General features: G+C 36.3%; 1 protein-coding gene across 2 annotated transcripts in view; it reads right to left on the reverse strand.

Moving 5' to 3' along the window:
- Positions 1-14,194, reverse strand: part of DAP3 (death associated protein 3) — a 49,516-nt gene that overhangs the window by 26,183 nt on the left and 9,139 nt on the right. For both annotated transcript variants that reach the window (XM_027871096.1, XM_027871095.1), the window contains exon 2: positions 4,786-4,832. In XM_027871096.1, coding sequence (XP_027726897.1) covers positions 4,786-4,830 — 45 coding nt within the window. In that variant the 5' untranslated portion in view covers positions 4,831-4,832. The remainder of the gene's footprint in view (positions 1-4,785; positions 4,833-14,194) is intronic.

A 14,194-nucleotide genomic window follows, 5' to 3' on the forward strand; every position in this document is an offset into this window, starting at 1 on the left:
AAAAAAAAAAAAAAAAAAAAAAAAAAAAAAAAAAAAAAAAAAAAGTCCTGACATGTTAATTTAATTTTCTTTAACAGGATTCAGAGATGTGGGATGGTTATAGATATAATTTGCCTAGATATTAGGAAAACAGTTCACAAAGACACTCATAATATTCTTGTGGAAAAAAACATAGTGTGTGGTCTAGTTAATAATAACAATAATGAATGCTAACATTTATGTAGTGCCTGCTATGTGCCGGTCACAGTGCTAAGCATTTTACAATTATTATCTCATTTGATCCTCACAACAACCCTGGGAAATGGGTACTATTATTCTCCTCAATTTACAGATGAGGAAACTGAAGCAAATAGAGATTACTGTTTGAGGTCAAATTTGAATTCAAATCTTCCCAATGGGCTCAGTCCTCTATCTACCGCACCGCCAACTTTCCCCAACATGACAACATCTAGGCTGACTGGGAAACGGTGGAACAGCTGGAGCCAAACAGTTAATCATTAGTAATTAGATGTTAGTTTCTAGTGTCTTGCTTCAGAAATTTCTGAATAGCTTTGTGCTATTTAACATTTTAATCAATGATGTAGAGAAAGGTACACAGAAGACACAAAGCACCTGGGAGTAACTGGGGTTGCATGCGTATTGAGATTAACTATTCCTATCTCAAAATTCTGTCTAGGAGAACAGTCTACATGCCACAGCCTCCTACTCCATGAACCCACAGATCAGGCCAATCTGATCAGTAATATAGTTTAGCTACCTTGTGGATTAAATAAGATTTTGTGAGCTGCTACATATAAAATATTATCTACGCAGACAAACTATTCCAAGTTTCAAATAACCAAACCTGTTTTGTAAGCTGCAGACTGCTTATACTGTATTGCACTACCACCACTACACATCTGATTACAAGACTCAAGGGGACAGGTCATCTTCTTTTGTATGACTCCAAAGCATATGCATGTGACAGCAACAGATACTTAAATTTTTAGAAGAATGAAAAAATAAAAATTAAAACTAAACATTAAAAGTGTGTTTATGAAAGTATTACAATTGTTAAAATTCCAGATTTAGTAATTTTGGTAAATAGCTTACTTATACTTTAAACTGATATTTATTCTCTGAAAACCACAGCATATCTCTCTTAAGATTCTAAGTTTGCTGAGGTTCATTTCTTCTTAGTTATAAACAGCATCTTGCAGTGGGTGCTGTGCATACAATGGATGCTCAAATAATATAACTAGCTGACAAGAAATATATTTACAGTTATATTTACTTTACTTCACTGGTTATTGAAGCAATGAAATTATTACTCAAATTTGGCCTAAATGGGCCTATGGTAGAAATAATTATTAACATAGGGAAAAGGGAACATATGATGATAGAAAAACACATGAACTTAAGCTTCTTTAAATGGCAATACTAGCACCTGAAAAACCAGAGAGTTTGAAGGGCCACAGGGTGGTGCTATTTCTACAATAATCTATGACTTTATCAGTCATGCCCTTCTTCAGCAAATCAAGGGCTAAGAAATAGTTTTGTTTTGTTTGATTTTTTTTTACTTCTCACAGGTTTATGTGTGAAATATGGCATCACTCAGTTGGTTGCCTGTTTCCAGGGGAAACAACCAGCTGCATCCCTGCCTTTGCACTTCTAGAACGCAGATGCTGAGTAGCATTAGTGAGTCAATTAAGCAGAGGTCACCCTGAACTAAGTAATAAAAACCAACATCCTTTCACTGATATGTCATGGCCAGGAGCCCCTCAGAACCCAGGATTTTAATACAAACCACAGATACTTCCTGCTTTAATTTTGTAGGGCTAAACAGGATTTTTTTTGCATTAAAATAAGTGGCACAAAGTAAAGACTCCTCTTTTAAAAATTTCAATAAAACTAGGCAAACCACAGCTCAATACCTTGTTTCCTCTTCCCATGTGGCTTTATTCCTACTCATCCAGTAGTATTCAAGAGGGACTTGAATACATGCAATATTTTCTGATAGGCACTGGGGGTTCTGAAGGAGATGACTGTTAAATTCCATTGGGGAAAGGGAAGACAATTATAAAGATGGTGGGAATGAATCGTGTCCACGGAACAGTGCTACATTCTTAAGTTCAGAATCTGTTTTTTCTCAAGCACCACCACTCTACTCAAATGGCTTGAAGTGCCTACAGATTGAAATGGACAGAAATGGAATTCAGATTCCTTTTTGAATATAAATTTACCACCGAAAGCACCAGGCAACTTGCTGTTCTCCCTCCCTCCCTCTCCCCCAATCGGGGAGACAATTCTTCTAACAAAGAATAAGAAACAAAGAGAAAAGTTTTTTAGTAAAACTAACCAACCCATAAACTGTGTTCAATATGTGGATCATGCCAAATTTATAGGCTTTTACTTTTGCAACGATGAGAGGGAGGTTCATTTTATCAAATCTTCTCTGAGGCCAAGGTTGGTCATTATAATTACACAGCACTGAGTTTCATTTTATTGTTTGTTCTTTCATTTACTTTGTTGTAGTCACTGCGTATATTGCTTTCATGATACTACTTACTCCATTCAAGCCTTCCCACTTTCTATGTATTCTTCGAATTCATTGTTTCTTATAGTGCAGCAATACCCCATAACATCGAAGTATCACATTTTTTTAGGCTTCCTTCTTAACTCATGGGCATCTAAAAGTGCTACTATGAATACTGTGGTATATGGAATCTTTTTTCCTATGTTTGACTTTCTTGGGATAGAAGCTTAATAGTGGAATCTCTTGTGTCATTGGGTATGGATATTATAGGCACTTAAAAAAACCCCAGAATTTCAGATTGTTATACTTGCTTTCCTATAGCCCCGCCAACATTAATGATTTCTATCTCCTGTCATCTTGACCAGTTTGCTGGGTTTGAGGTGAAGCTTCAGGACTGTTTTGGTTTTCGATTTCTTGCTATTATGATAAGGAGTAATCTTCCATATAGTTAAAAGGTTGTAATTTTTCTTTTGAGAACCACTTGTTTCCAAATGGTTCTTGGTCTTACACATTTGTCTTAATTCCTGATAAATATTTTGGAGGTCAGATACTTAAGCTGAAATATTTGGGGCAAAGATTTTTCCCCCCATCAATAATTTCTCTTATGATAGCTACCCTATTTTATTCATACAAGAGCATTTCAATTTGATGCAACAGAAATCCTACAATCTTCATTTTGTGATTGCCTTTATTCTTGTTTGGCTAAGAATTCTCCCTCCAGGATGCAGAAAGATGGGCACACTAACGCATGTTGGGCAAGCTATGAATTCATTCAACAAATCTTTAAAGCAATTAGAATTACATCCCCCCTCCAAAAGTGACTAAAATGTCTATACCCTTTTTGGTAGAGATGCCACTGCTAGGCATATATCCCAAGGTGGTCAACGATAAAAAGAAAGTACATACGCCACATACGCCAAAATATTTATAACAGAACTTTTTTAATAGAAGCTAAAAATAAGAAACAAAATGATACCCATCAACTGGGGAACTGCTAAACAAGCTGTAGTATATGAGTGTAATGGAAAGGAAGTATATGATGAATGCAGAAGAATGGGAAGATGCAACCTGAAGTAGAACCAGGAAAGCAACATACACAATGACTTCAACAATGTATATAGAAAAAAACAACAAAAAGTGAAACTGAGTGCTATGAAACTATAATGACCAAGCCTAGCTTCAAATAAGAGATACAAGGTGTCTTCCTTATCTTCTTTGCAGAGGCAGGAAACCCTAAAGGCAAGAAGCCCAACTATAGTGTCAGATTTTGTGAATGTGTTAACTAGTCTTACTGAACTGTTTTTCTTATCTTTTTTTATTTTCATCCTTTGTTATAAAGGAAGAAGAGAAGATACAATAGAAATAAAGGTTTTGTAAAAAAAAGAATGTGCTCTCTGGCCATTCTTGTGAAAGATACTTGCTATGATTTCCTTTTAATTTTTAAACATGTCATTTTCTGTACTCAAGTTGTGTAATCATTTTAAGTTTATTATGGTATATGACATCAGGGGTTGATCTCAATCCAATTTTGGGCAAACTGCTTTCCCTTTTCCTCGGCAATTCTTGTCAAATGAGGAGGTCTTTCTCAAGTATTTTGCATTTGTAGATTTATCCAACACTGGGTTACTGCTTTCAGTTGTTTCTGGTTCTTGTTCATTTGGCCTATTTCACTGATTTCCTTTTCTAATTTTAACAAGCACCAAATAGTTTTGATGATTACTGTTTTGTAGTATAATATGGGGTTTAAAGTACATTCTTCATTCCTGTTTGCTGTTATTTCCTTTGAGATTTGAGACCTTTTTGTTCCTGAAAATGAATGATATTATTTTGTCTGGCTTTATAAAGTACCCCATGGTAGTTTGTTGTTATTTTTATATTGGTTCAACCCAACCATGAGCAATGAATATAAAATTATTTAAGTTATTCTTTATTTCTTCAGAGTATTTTGTAATTGCATTTATATTAAGTCTTTAAAGTCTTAGCAGACTGACTCCTAGATATTTTCTGCATTTAATAGTTATTGTGAATAAAATTAACTTTTCTTTTATTTCCTCTTGGGCGTTATTGCTGTATGGAAATGATGATTTCTGTGGATTTATTTTCCTATCTTGCTACTTCACTGAAGCTATTAATTAGTTTCCCTATTAATTCTCTAGACTTTTCTAAGTAAATCACTTTATTTAAACAAAACTCGTTATTTTGGATGTTGGATAAAAATTGCACTGAAATATAAACTTGGCAAAAGAATCATAAATCTGTTGAAGACTCACCTTATGGCTCCTGGAGATCAGCCTTATCACGATTCTGAGCATCATTCCTAAAAGAAAAAAAAAAAAAGGTGAAATTTCATTGGAGCCAATTGACTGTCATTTTCCTCTACAGTAAGTGGAATTTTTCTTGGTTTTAGCCTGGAAAACTGGCCCCATGATCTTGGTAAATCCATAAGAACAAGTGGATTGTGACATCAGTCATCATTCAATTTAAGATGAAAACTAATTTCTCCGTAGTTTAGAGGTGGATATTCTTAAACTCCCTGAGTGGGAAGAAGTCATCTAGCCTAAAGTTGTAGATACCTTCTAAACATCCACGAGCAATGGAGAATTTATTACTTACAAAGCAGGCCATTCTAATTCCGAAATCGGCCTCCCTGTTACTGCTATTTACTAGCCCATGTCCTCTGGATCTTATAGAGAAAAAATTGAGGTGCCCCTGGAGAAGAAAGCCTCATTTGATAATTTATTCTTCATAAGATGCCACTGAATTTTCAATCTGAATGAAATGAGGGAACTTTAGAATATATGAGTTTCAGCTTCTGTTCATACTGGTCAGAAAGTTCAAATGTGTTCATTAAAGTAGTAATCCCATTCCCCCCTCCTTCATTATATGAAGGACATGGATTTTTTTCTTTCTTTCTTTCTTTTTTTTTTTGGTGAGGCAATTGAGGTTAAGTGACTTGCCCAGAGTCACACAGCTGGTGAGTGTTATGCATCTGAGGCTGGATTTGAACTCAGGTCCTCCTGACTTCAGGGCCTGTGTCCTATCTACTGCACCACCTAGCTGCCCCCAGGACATGGATTTTCTGTCATTAAATTGATATGCTAGTAATATACTGTAACCAAAGTTCTCATATGCTATCTAATTATGTCATGGAGGTGACCCTGAGGTTTGAAGACTACGTCAGAAAACCTACAGAATGTAAATTTCTTGAGGACGTGGATTTTTTTTGTTTTGCCTATTTCTCTAGTGCCCACCAGAGTGTCTTGCAAGTAGCTGGTACTTAATAAATGTTTGTGGGAGTGAATTGTTGGACTAGTTTAAATTAAGAGAGGCATAATCATGAAGTGATTATTTTTCTGGCCACAGCAATTTATGAAACCATAAAACGGCATGGAAAGGTTATGTATCTGTATCTGAGAAATGAGTAACCACTAACCACATTTGTAAATCGCTTTTGAAATATGAAGTATGGAAGTAACAATCCTTTAAAAAAAAATAGATTTAACAGACATATCTCAAAACAAACAAACAAAAAAAACAAACCCCAAGGTTCCAAAAGTGATTTCTCAGACTTGGGTACTAGTTAAGCCTGAGATGAACTTCTGAAAAATTAACTGGAAATCAAATAATTTCAATTTAAAGAATAGGTGGCTCAAAGAAAAAGTTATAGAAATAATAATTTCATTAAAGATAATGACAACAATAAGACAACATACCAAAATTTGTGGGATTCAGCTGAAGCAGTACTTAGGGGGAAATGTGTATCTCTAAATGCTTTCATCAATAAAAGAGTTAAAGAACAGATAAATAAATTGGGTAGGCAATTAAAAAAAAATCAACAAAATTTAAAAAACAAATAATTAAACACCAAGATAGAAATCCTGAAGTCAAAGGAGAGATTTAAAAGTTAAAAAACCCACTGAACTAATAAATAAAACAAGGAGCTATTTTTTCAGTGAGAGAGGAACCCCCTATGAAATGGATCAGCCATTTGCTAATTTGATGTAAAACAGCAACACTACCACATTACCAGTATCAAAATTAAAAAGAGTAAATCCACAGTTAATGAAAAAAATGAGGAGCTATTTCACTCAACTACATGCACAAAAAACTAACAATCTAAATGAAATGGATGAATATTTACAAAAATATAAATTGCCCAGAGTAATAAACCCAGAAATGGAATACTTAAATAACCCTACAATTGAAAAGAAACTGAACAAGCCACAAATGAATTCCCAAAGAAACAAAAACCCAGGACCAGATGATTTTACAAGAGAAACCTACCAAACATTTAAAGAACAATTAGTTCTACAGTTCTACAGTAATATACTCTTTGAAAAAATAGGTAAAGGAGTCCTACCAAACTTCTTCTATGATGCAAATATGGTCTTGATACCTTAAACCAGCAGTCAAAACAGAAGGAAAACTACAGGCCAATTTCCCTAATGAATACTGATGTAATAAATTTAAATATTAGTAAGGAGATTACAGCAATATATCATAAATATCATACATAATGACTAAACTGGACTTATACCAGAAATGCCATCCTGGTTCAGTAATAGGAAACTTATAAACATAACTGACCATATGAATAACAAAAACCAAACCCATATAATTCAATAGGTGCTTTTCACAAAATACAATACCTATACATTTTTATGTAACAGCAAGTGAGAACAATTCCAGTGACATCCAAATGAACTTAAATCAAAGCAGAAAAATATCTACTTACTTCAATCTCTAAAACAAGCAGAAATGAAGACATTGAAAAAGGTCCATAGACAATGTAATTAATGATGAGGTACAGCTTTTCTTTGTGAGTTTTTAGCTTTATGTGATGACATAGTGAAAAATCACATTTTATTATAGTATTTTAGTATTCGATATCACATTCTGCTTGTCATGGGACAGATGTGCAATGTGTGAGGGTTTCCTATTAAGACATTAGTGGTAGAAATTAAGGACTAATGAGAATTTATCGGAGAGTTTCTGGGTAACAAAAGGAAGGAAATAAAAAGGTACCCACATAAAGACATTAAAACATTTTTCTATGACTGCTCAATTTTTCACCTTTGGGACCCTCCACTATCTCTACTTCTCTAAGAAAGAAAACTTCTTTCTACTTCCCAATTTAATAATTTTGAGAATCTGTCTTTAAAAATAGGGATAAAATAAATTAATCCCAGAGGCTAATTTCTTCTTTCTCTGAACCATTTCAGAATTTGTGCTCTTTAAGGAAATACTTGAGAAGAATTCCAGAATTTCAGAGTTTGAGGGAACCTCAGTGGCGATTTAGCCCAATGTGTATCCTTAACATTTATTTATTGCACTACTGAAAATTCAGAAAATATTATAATAAACCTTTCTCCAGCTAAAGCTAGATCCTACCACTACAAACCCAATGAGATCAGCGAGAGGTATATTGAGTGAACAAAGCAAGGAACAGCTTATGCTATGCTCAGAAATATGTATATATGGAAACGTACCAAGTTAAATCACAGAATCTCAGAGTAGGAAGATAACTTGTAATTTGGACCAACTTCCCACATAATGCAGAAATCCCTTCAATGACATCCCTGATGGGTAGGTGGTCAACCAGTGTCCAAGTGAATACTTTCAATGAGAGAGAGTTCTTACTACTTCATAAGAAAGCCAACTCTATTTTGGTAAAAGTCTAGAAAATTCTTGCTCAGATTGAGCTGAAAACAGACTTTCCGTAACTACTATCAATTGGTCCTAATTCAATTGTTTTAAGCAATACAGAATAATGCCTTTTTCACATGACAGCCTCTGACATATTTGACAATATCCATTACGTCTTCTATCCTCACAAGTCTTCTCTTTTCTAGGCAAAACATACCTATTTCCTTTTAACTCACCATAAAAACTTTCATCCTGCTCACCCCTCATCACTCAACTAAACTTTTATTAAACATCTACTATGTGCTGAGCACTAGGAATACAAAGAAAAAAGTGGCACTGCCTGTCTTCAACGAATGTATAATCTAGTGAGGGAAGATAACTTGTATAAAATACATGTGAGATTTTTTTTTTTTTGTGAGAGGAGCTAGCAGTTGGCTGGGCGGAGGGGGAAGGATAGGGGGTAGAAATTACAGTAGTGCCTTGAAGGGAATCAGGAATTCTAAGAGGTAGATATGAAAGTGGTGGACATTCCAGGCCTAGAGATGGAGTGCCATATGTGAGGAACAGTAAGGTGGCCAGTTTTGCTAAACTGTAGAGTGCATGAAGGGGAATAAAGCATGGTAAGGCTGGAAAAAAAAGGATAGGGACAATTTGTGAAGGGTTTTAAATGCCAGCAGTTTATATTTAATCCTACAGGAAATTGTAAGCCACTTTAATTCATTGAGTATGGGAGTGTGATGTGTTCAGGCTTGGGCTTTAGGAAAATAATTTTGGCAGCTATGTGGAGGTTGGATTGAAGTAGAGGGAGCTGGAGGCAGAGACACCAATTAGGAGGCTATTGCAATGGTTCAGGTGAGAGGTGATGAGGGCCTCCTAATTGATCTCTCTGCCTTTCGTCTCTCCCTTCTCTAATCCCTCATCCTTTTCAGCTGCCAGAGTGATTGTCCTAAAGCCCACGTGTGACAGCATCACTTCCCTCCTTGATGAGCACAAGAGGGCTCCCTATTAACTCCAGGATCAAATGGAACCATCTGGCACGTAAGAGTCTTCATGACCCAGCCCATTCCTACCTTTCCAATCTTCTTCCATTCTCCTCCCCTCCACACTATCTACAATGCAGCAATATTGGTCTACTAGCTGCTCCTACCTCCTCTGCCTTCGAACTGGCTATTCTCTATGTCTGGAATGTGCTTTCTTCATTAACCTCCTGCTCTTAGAATCCCTGGCTGAAGACTCAGCCCAAGTGCTCGTTCCTCCAAGGAGGCCTCCTGTCCCACTCCTCCCTCCAGTTCCTAGGGCTATACCCTCTAAAGTTACCCTCTATCTACAATACTCTGTATTTATCTTGCAGGTTCTGATTTATATATGTTGTCTCCAGAATTAAACTAAAATCTCTTTGAGGGCAGCAAGGTTTTTGGTTTTATTTATATCCCTAAGGACTCAGCATAGTGTTTGGTATATACTAAGACATATAGGTGGTACAGTAGGCCTGGAGTCAGGAAGATACTGAGTTCAAATAAAGCCTCGGATATTTATTGGCTATGTGACCCTGGGCAAGTCACTTAACATCTCAGAGCCTCAGTCTACTCAACTGTAAAATGGGGATAAATGACAGCACCTTCTTCACAGGGTTGTTGTGAAGATCCAATGATATAATATTTGGAAAGCACTTAGCGCAGTGCCTGGAACATAGCACTAGAGAAATCCTTACTTCCCTTTCCCCCTACTAAATAATTAGTAAATTGTTGTTTGATTGAATTCAAGGAGGGGCCATGTGAGTGGAAGTGGAAACCACTAGATTTGGTAACTGACTGAATATGCAGGGGTGACTAAGAGCCAGGAGTCAATGATGACACTGAAGTTGTTACTCCATGTGACTGGAAGGATGGAGGCCCCTGGAATGAAACAGCAAAATATGGAATATGGGTGGGGTTCTTTTAGGAATGATAATGAATTGTGTACTGGACATGTAGAACTGAGAAGTATGCACAAACAGAGCTCAGCAGAGAGACCTTAAGTTGGACATATAGATCTGGGAGTCTTCAGCATAGAGATGATAAATAAATTCATCAGAGTTGATAAGGTCACCAAGTGGAAGAGTATAGGGAAAGAAGGAGAGAAGGTGGCCTGGGAGAAAGCCAAACTCATCTGTCAAAGACAAAAATAAAACAGTTCCTCCCCTAAAGGGAGCTTACATTCCACTGTCTTTAGGTACAAATACTAATACCCACAAAATACTAATACTTGGTGGTTTACTTTACCCAATCCTATTAACAACTTTGTGAGGTTGGTGTCTCAGGTATTATAATCCAGATTTCACAGATGAAAACTCCGGTTTAGGGAGGTCAGTTAACTACCATGTGGCCGTACTAGCAAGGGTCAGGGGAGGGATTCAAACCTACATCTCATGTGACTCCAAATTCAGAGCTATTACCATTCAACCTATAAAATCACCACCTTCTCTCCAAGAATACTATGAGACATTGTGCTGAATGCCTTTCTGAAATGAAAAAAATATAGCTACATTATTCAAAAAAGTTCCCTGTGGTGTGACTCTGGGTCAGGAAATGCAAAAGGCCAAAGTCTAGCAGGCTTTTCAGAAGCCTGATGCCTGTATGTCATGAATATTTTCTTTAAGAGAGTTGGAAATACTGTAGAACAGAACAGCATAAAGAAATCTGACTATGACTTAAAAGAAAGGAAGTGAATGGTTATAGACAGAGCAGTGATTTCTGAGTTAGCTGTGTGCCAAGTCAGATTACTTACTGGTTACAACAAAAGGTTAAAGAAAATACCAAATCAAAAGGCAAGGTTAAAGATGAGAAGAACACAGTGGATGTAATTCTAACAACTCCAACCTAACCTCTTTAAACACTCGATCTATAAGCACTTAAAAGTGTTCAATATGTATACAAAGAATAAAACAATCCTTACTTTCAAGGAGAGAGTTCTAATTTTTAATAACGAACAAATATAAAGTAGTTAAATACAAGGTAATCTGGGAGGGAAAGCACAATCAATGAAGAAAACCTGAGAATTTGCTGATTATGAAAAATGGGCTACTGATTTTGCTTAGAGAAACTAGACTGATTCAAAACATATTCCACAATGAAGAGGTAAGAAGAGCTCAGAAATCACTTTGGTCAACTCAAGGGCAACTGTGGGTGACAGCATACCCTCATTTTGTTTGTGTGACAAAGCCCTACTCCACTTCCTTATTTGGGTGTGGGTGTAACCCTAGTTTCTCAAAGGCTAAGGAATAAACTCTGGCAGGCTTTGTGTATGCTCCTAGTAACAGATTTTTTGACTGTTTTCTGCTAGTTAAGTAAAGGGAGCCTCATCACTAGTAGGCTCAGCCCCTTGGTGATGAATGTGTTGGCTGAATATGAGTATGTGTCAACCCCTGACACAAAGTAAAATAAAATATATCCTTCAGTCCTGAATAATCCCCATTCCCTTTCCACACCAACAGTGGGAGAACTTAATTGTTAGTACTCTAAATGTAATGTGAGATATCCGACCACTGACTGAGTGGATATAATAATCGTTAACATTTATATATTGCTTTACAGTTTTCAAAGTGTTTTACATATATAATCTCATTTTATCCTCACAACAATCCTGTGAAATAGGTGCTATTACTATCTCCATTTTATAGATAAGTAAACTGATGGTAAAAGAAGTGACTTGCCCAAGGTCATAATGCTAGCAAGTGTCTGAATCAGTCTTGACATTCTTACCTTAAATGAAACCAGACAACAAAATGTAGCTAAATGCACAGATTCATCCTTGAGGCAAATAAAAGAATTGGTAGAATTGGTTTTATCACATATTTAAAAGCAACAAGAAATAGTTCATAGGATGCTTTGTCCCTTCATAGTGCAATGTTGATAAGAAATATTTGCAAAAGATCACCAGGAAGATAAATGCAGCCTATGTTAACAATTATTACAGAAAATGAAGAGGTAAAGAATTCTACTAGATCGCTGCTAAGACTCTCCAAATTAAAACAATACTCTGATTCTTGGGTGACTTCAGTGCAAAGGTAACCATAGAGAGACAGCAATCAGCACAGTGCTTGGCTCTATTAAAGCACTTAATGCATGTTGATTGACTGATACTGGAAAACACAGTTTCGAAGTAAGAAACCAGAGAACCCAAAAGGCTTCAAATTACAAAGAAACATAACATATATCTATCTGTATGAAAACACTTTCTACATAGGTACTGGACACAGTGAGCACTGAAAAACAACACAGAAATGAAACTGATTATTTTCTAACAGACAAGAATGACTGGTCTCCAATAAGCAATTCTTTTCTGAATCACTTGTCTATTTACAATCAGACCATAGACTTCTTAGAACAAATTAAAACCAAAAAACAGTGAAAATGAGAAACTATAGCATATAAGAGTTCTAACCTATTTAAAGATACTAAATAGTAAAATCTGGGAAATGGTTAAAAAGACAAAAACACTAACATAGATTTTTACCATTTTCTAAAGCAGAGAAACACTGCTGGATTTGGAGGCAGAAATAATGACTCTAAAAACTTCTGGGTTCAAATCCTGGCTCTGTAACTTATAGCTGTGGGACCTTGGGCAAGTTTCTTAGTTCTAGGGCTCAATTTCCTCATCTGTAAAATAAAGGAGTTGTATAGGATGGCCTGTAAGAGTCTATCTAGCTCTGTATCTATGATCCCATAAAGTTTAAAAACAATGTAAATCAATCCCCCAAACAAGGAAAAGTCCAGAAATCATTTCAGCCAGCACGTACTTGATCTCACCAAAGGTGGGAAAATGGTAGCAAAGGTAACATCAGTTTATAATATAAATGTTTCTAAAATCACACAGATTAGAATGGAGGATAATTATTATGAGCAATATCACCTCATAAAATGGTGAGAATAATGGAGAAAAAAGTTTATAGGAAGCATGTTAAGAAGCCTAATTAACCAGATGCTCCTTAGAGCATTTGAGGATGAAACTATGAGGCCAAAATTTCTATAACAATCTATTTTTTTAGATTGTTGTTGTTGCAGAATTTGTCTGCAAAAGGGAGAAGAGATATAGGAAGATAGCTTGAAGAGATGACAGGGTCAACTGAGGGGTTTTAAGGATGAGGAAGATCTAGGCATGCTTGTAAGCAAAAGGAACCAGTATAAAGACTGTAGAAAGAGGTGGTGATTGTTGGAGCAATTTGCTGGCAGAAACAGACCAAGAATACATTAGAGGGACTTAACTTGGCTAGGCTGATGGCTACTTCTTTGGAGACTGGAATAAAAGGATGAGAAAATGGCGTCATCAAGGGCTTTTGAGATGTAACAGGAGAAGAGGGAACCTAAGGCACATAGCCTCTCTTTTTTTTCACAGCAAAGTATGAGTAGAGGTCCTCTGCTAAGAGGGTGTGGGAAGCGGATGTCGTATTAAAAGAGAAAAGTTTGTAATGGGTGCTATGGAGTATGTTAGACAATCAATTAGGGAAGATTAAAGGAATTGCCTTGCTACATATTAATTTGGGAAGAGTAAAAGAACTAACTTGCCACATTAAGGACCTAGTTGAGTAGTGGATCCAGTCCTAAGTTTTGTGACCTCTTGGAGTATGAGCGATGTAGCGTTGGGATGTGGTAGGAAATGAATGTGAACAAAAACGGGAAAGAAATCTGAAAGAAGACAACAGTCTAATGTTGAAACTGGTTAATTGCAGAGTTGAGGTTCAGAAGAGGGGCAAGTTATTAAGGACATTTCACTCGGAATAAAAGGTGAGCCAGTCAGATCTGGGAACCGTCGAAAGTGCTGTAGAAGATGGCCCAAAAGGCCCATTTGTAGTACTTGGGGAAAAAAACCCCTGGGAAAGCCTCCAGTAAGTTTGTAGATCCTCTATGGAGGATTACTTTAAGACCAGCACAAGAACTGCAGTAACAAAGTGTATTGGGGAGAAGCCACACTGATGAAACACTGGATCCAAGTCATATCTAAAACATTTTCATGATTTACAAGTTTGATAACCTTATTGAAAAGTATATGAGGGGA

This window comes from Vombatus ursinus, unplaced genomic scaffold, assembly GCF_900497805.2.
Source record: "Vombatus ursinus unplaced genomic scaffold, bare-nosed wombat genome assembly UNPS02014798.1, whole genome shotgun sequence".
In the NCBI taxonomy this organism is placed as follows: Eukaryota; Metazoa; Chordata; class Mammalia; order Diprotodontia; family Vombatidae; genus Vombatus; species Vombatus ursinus.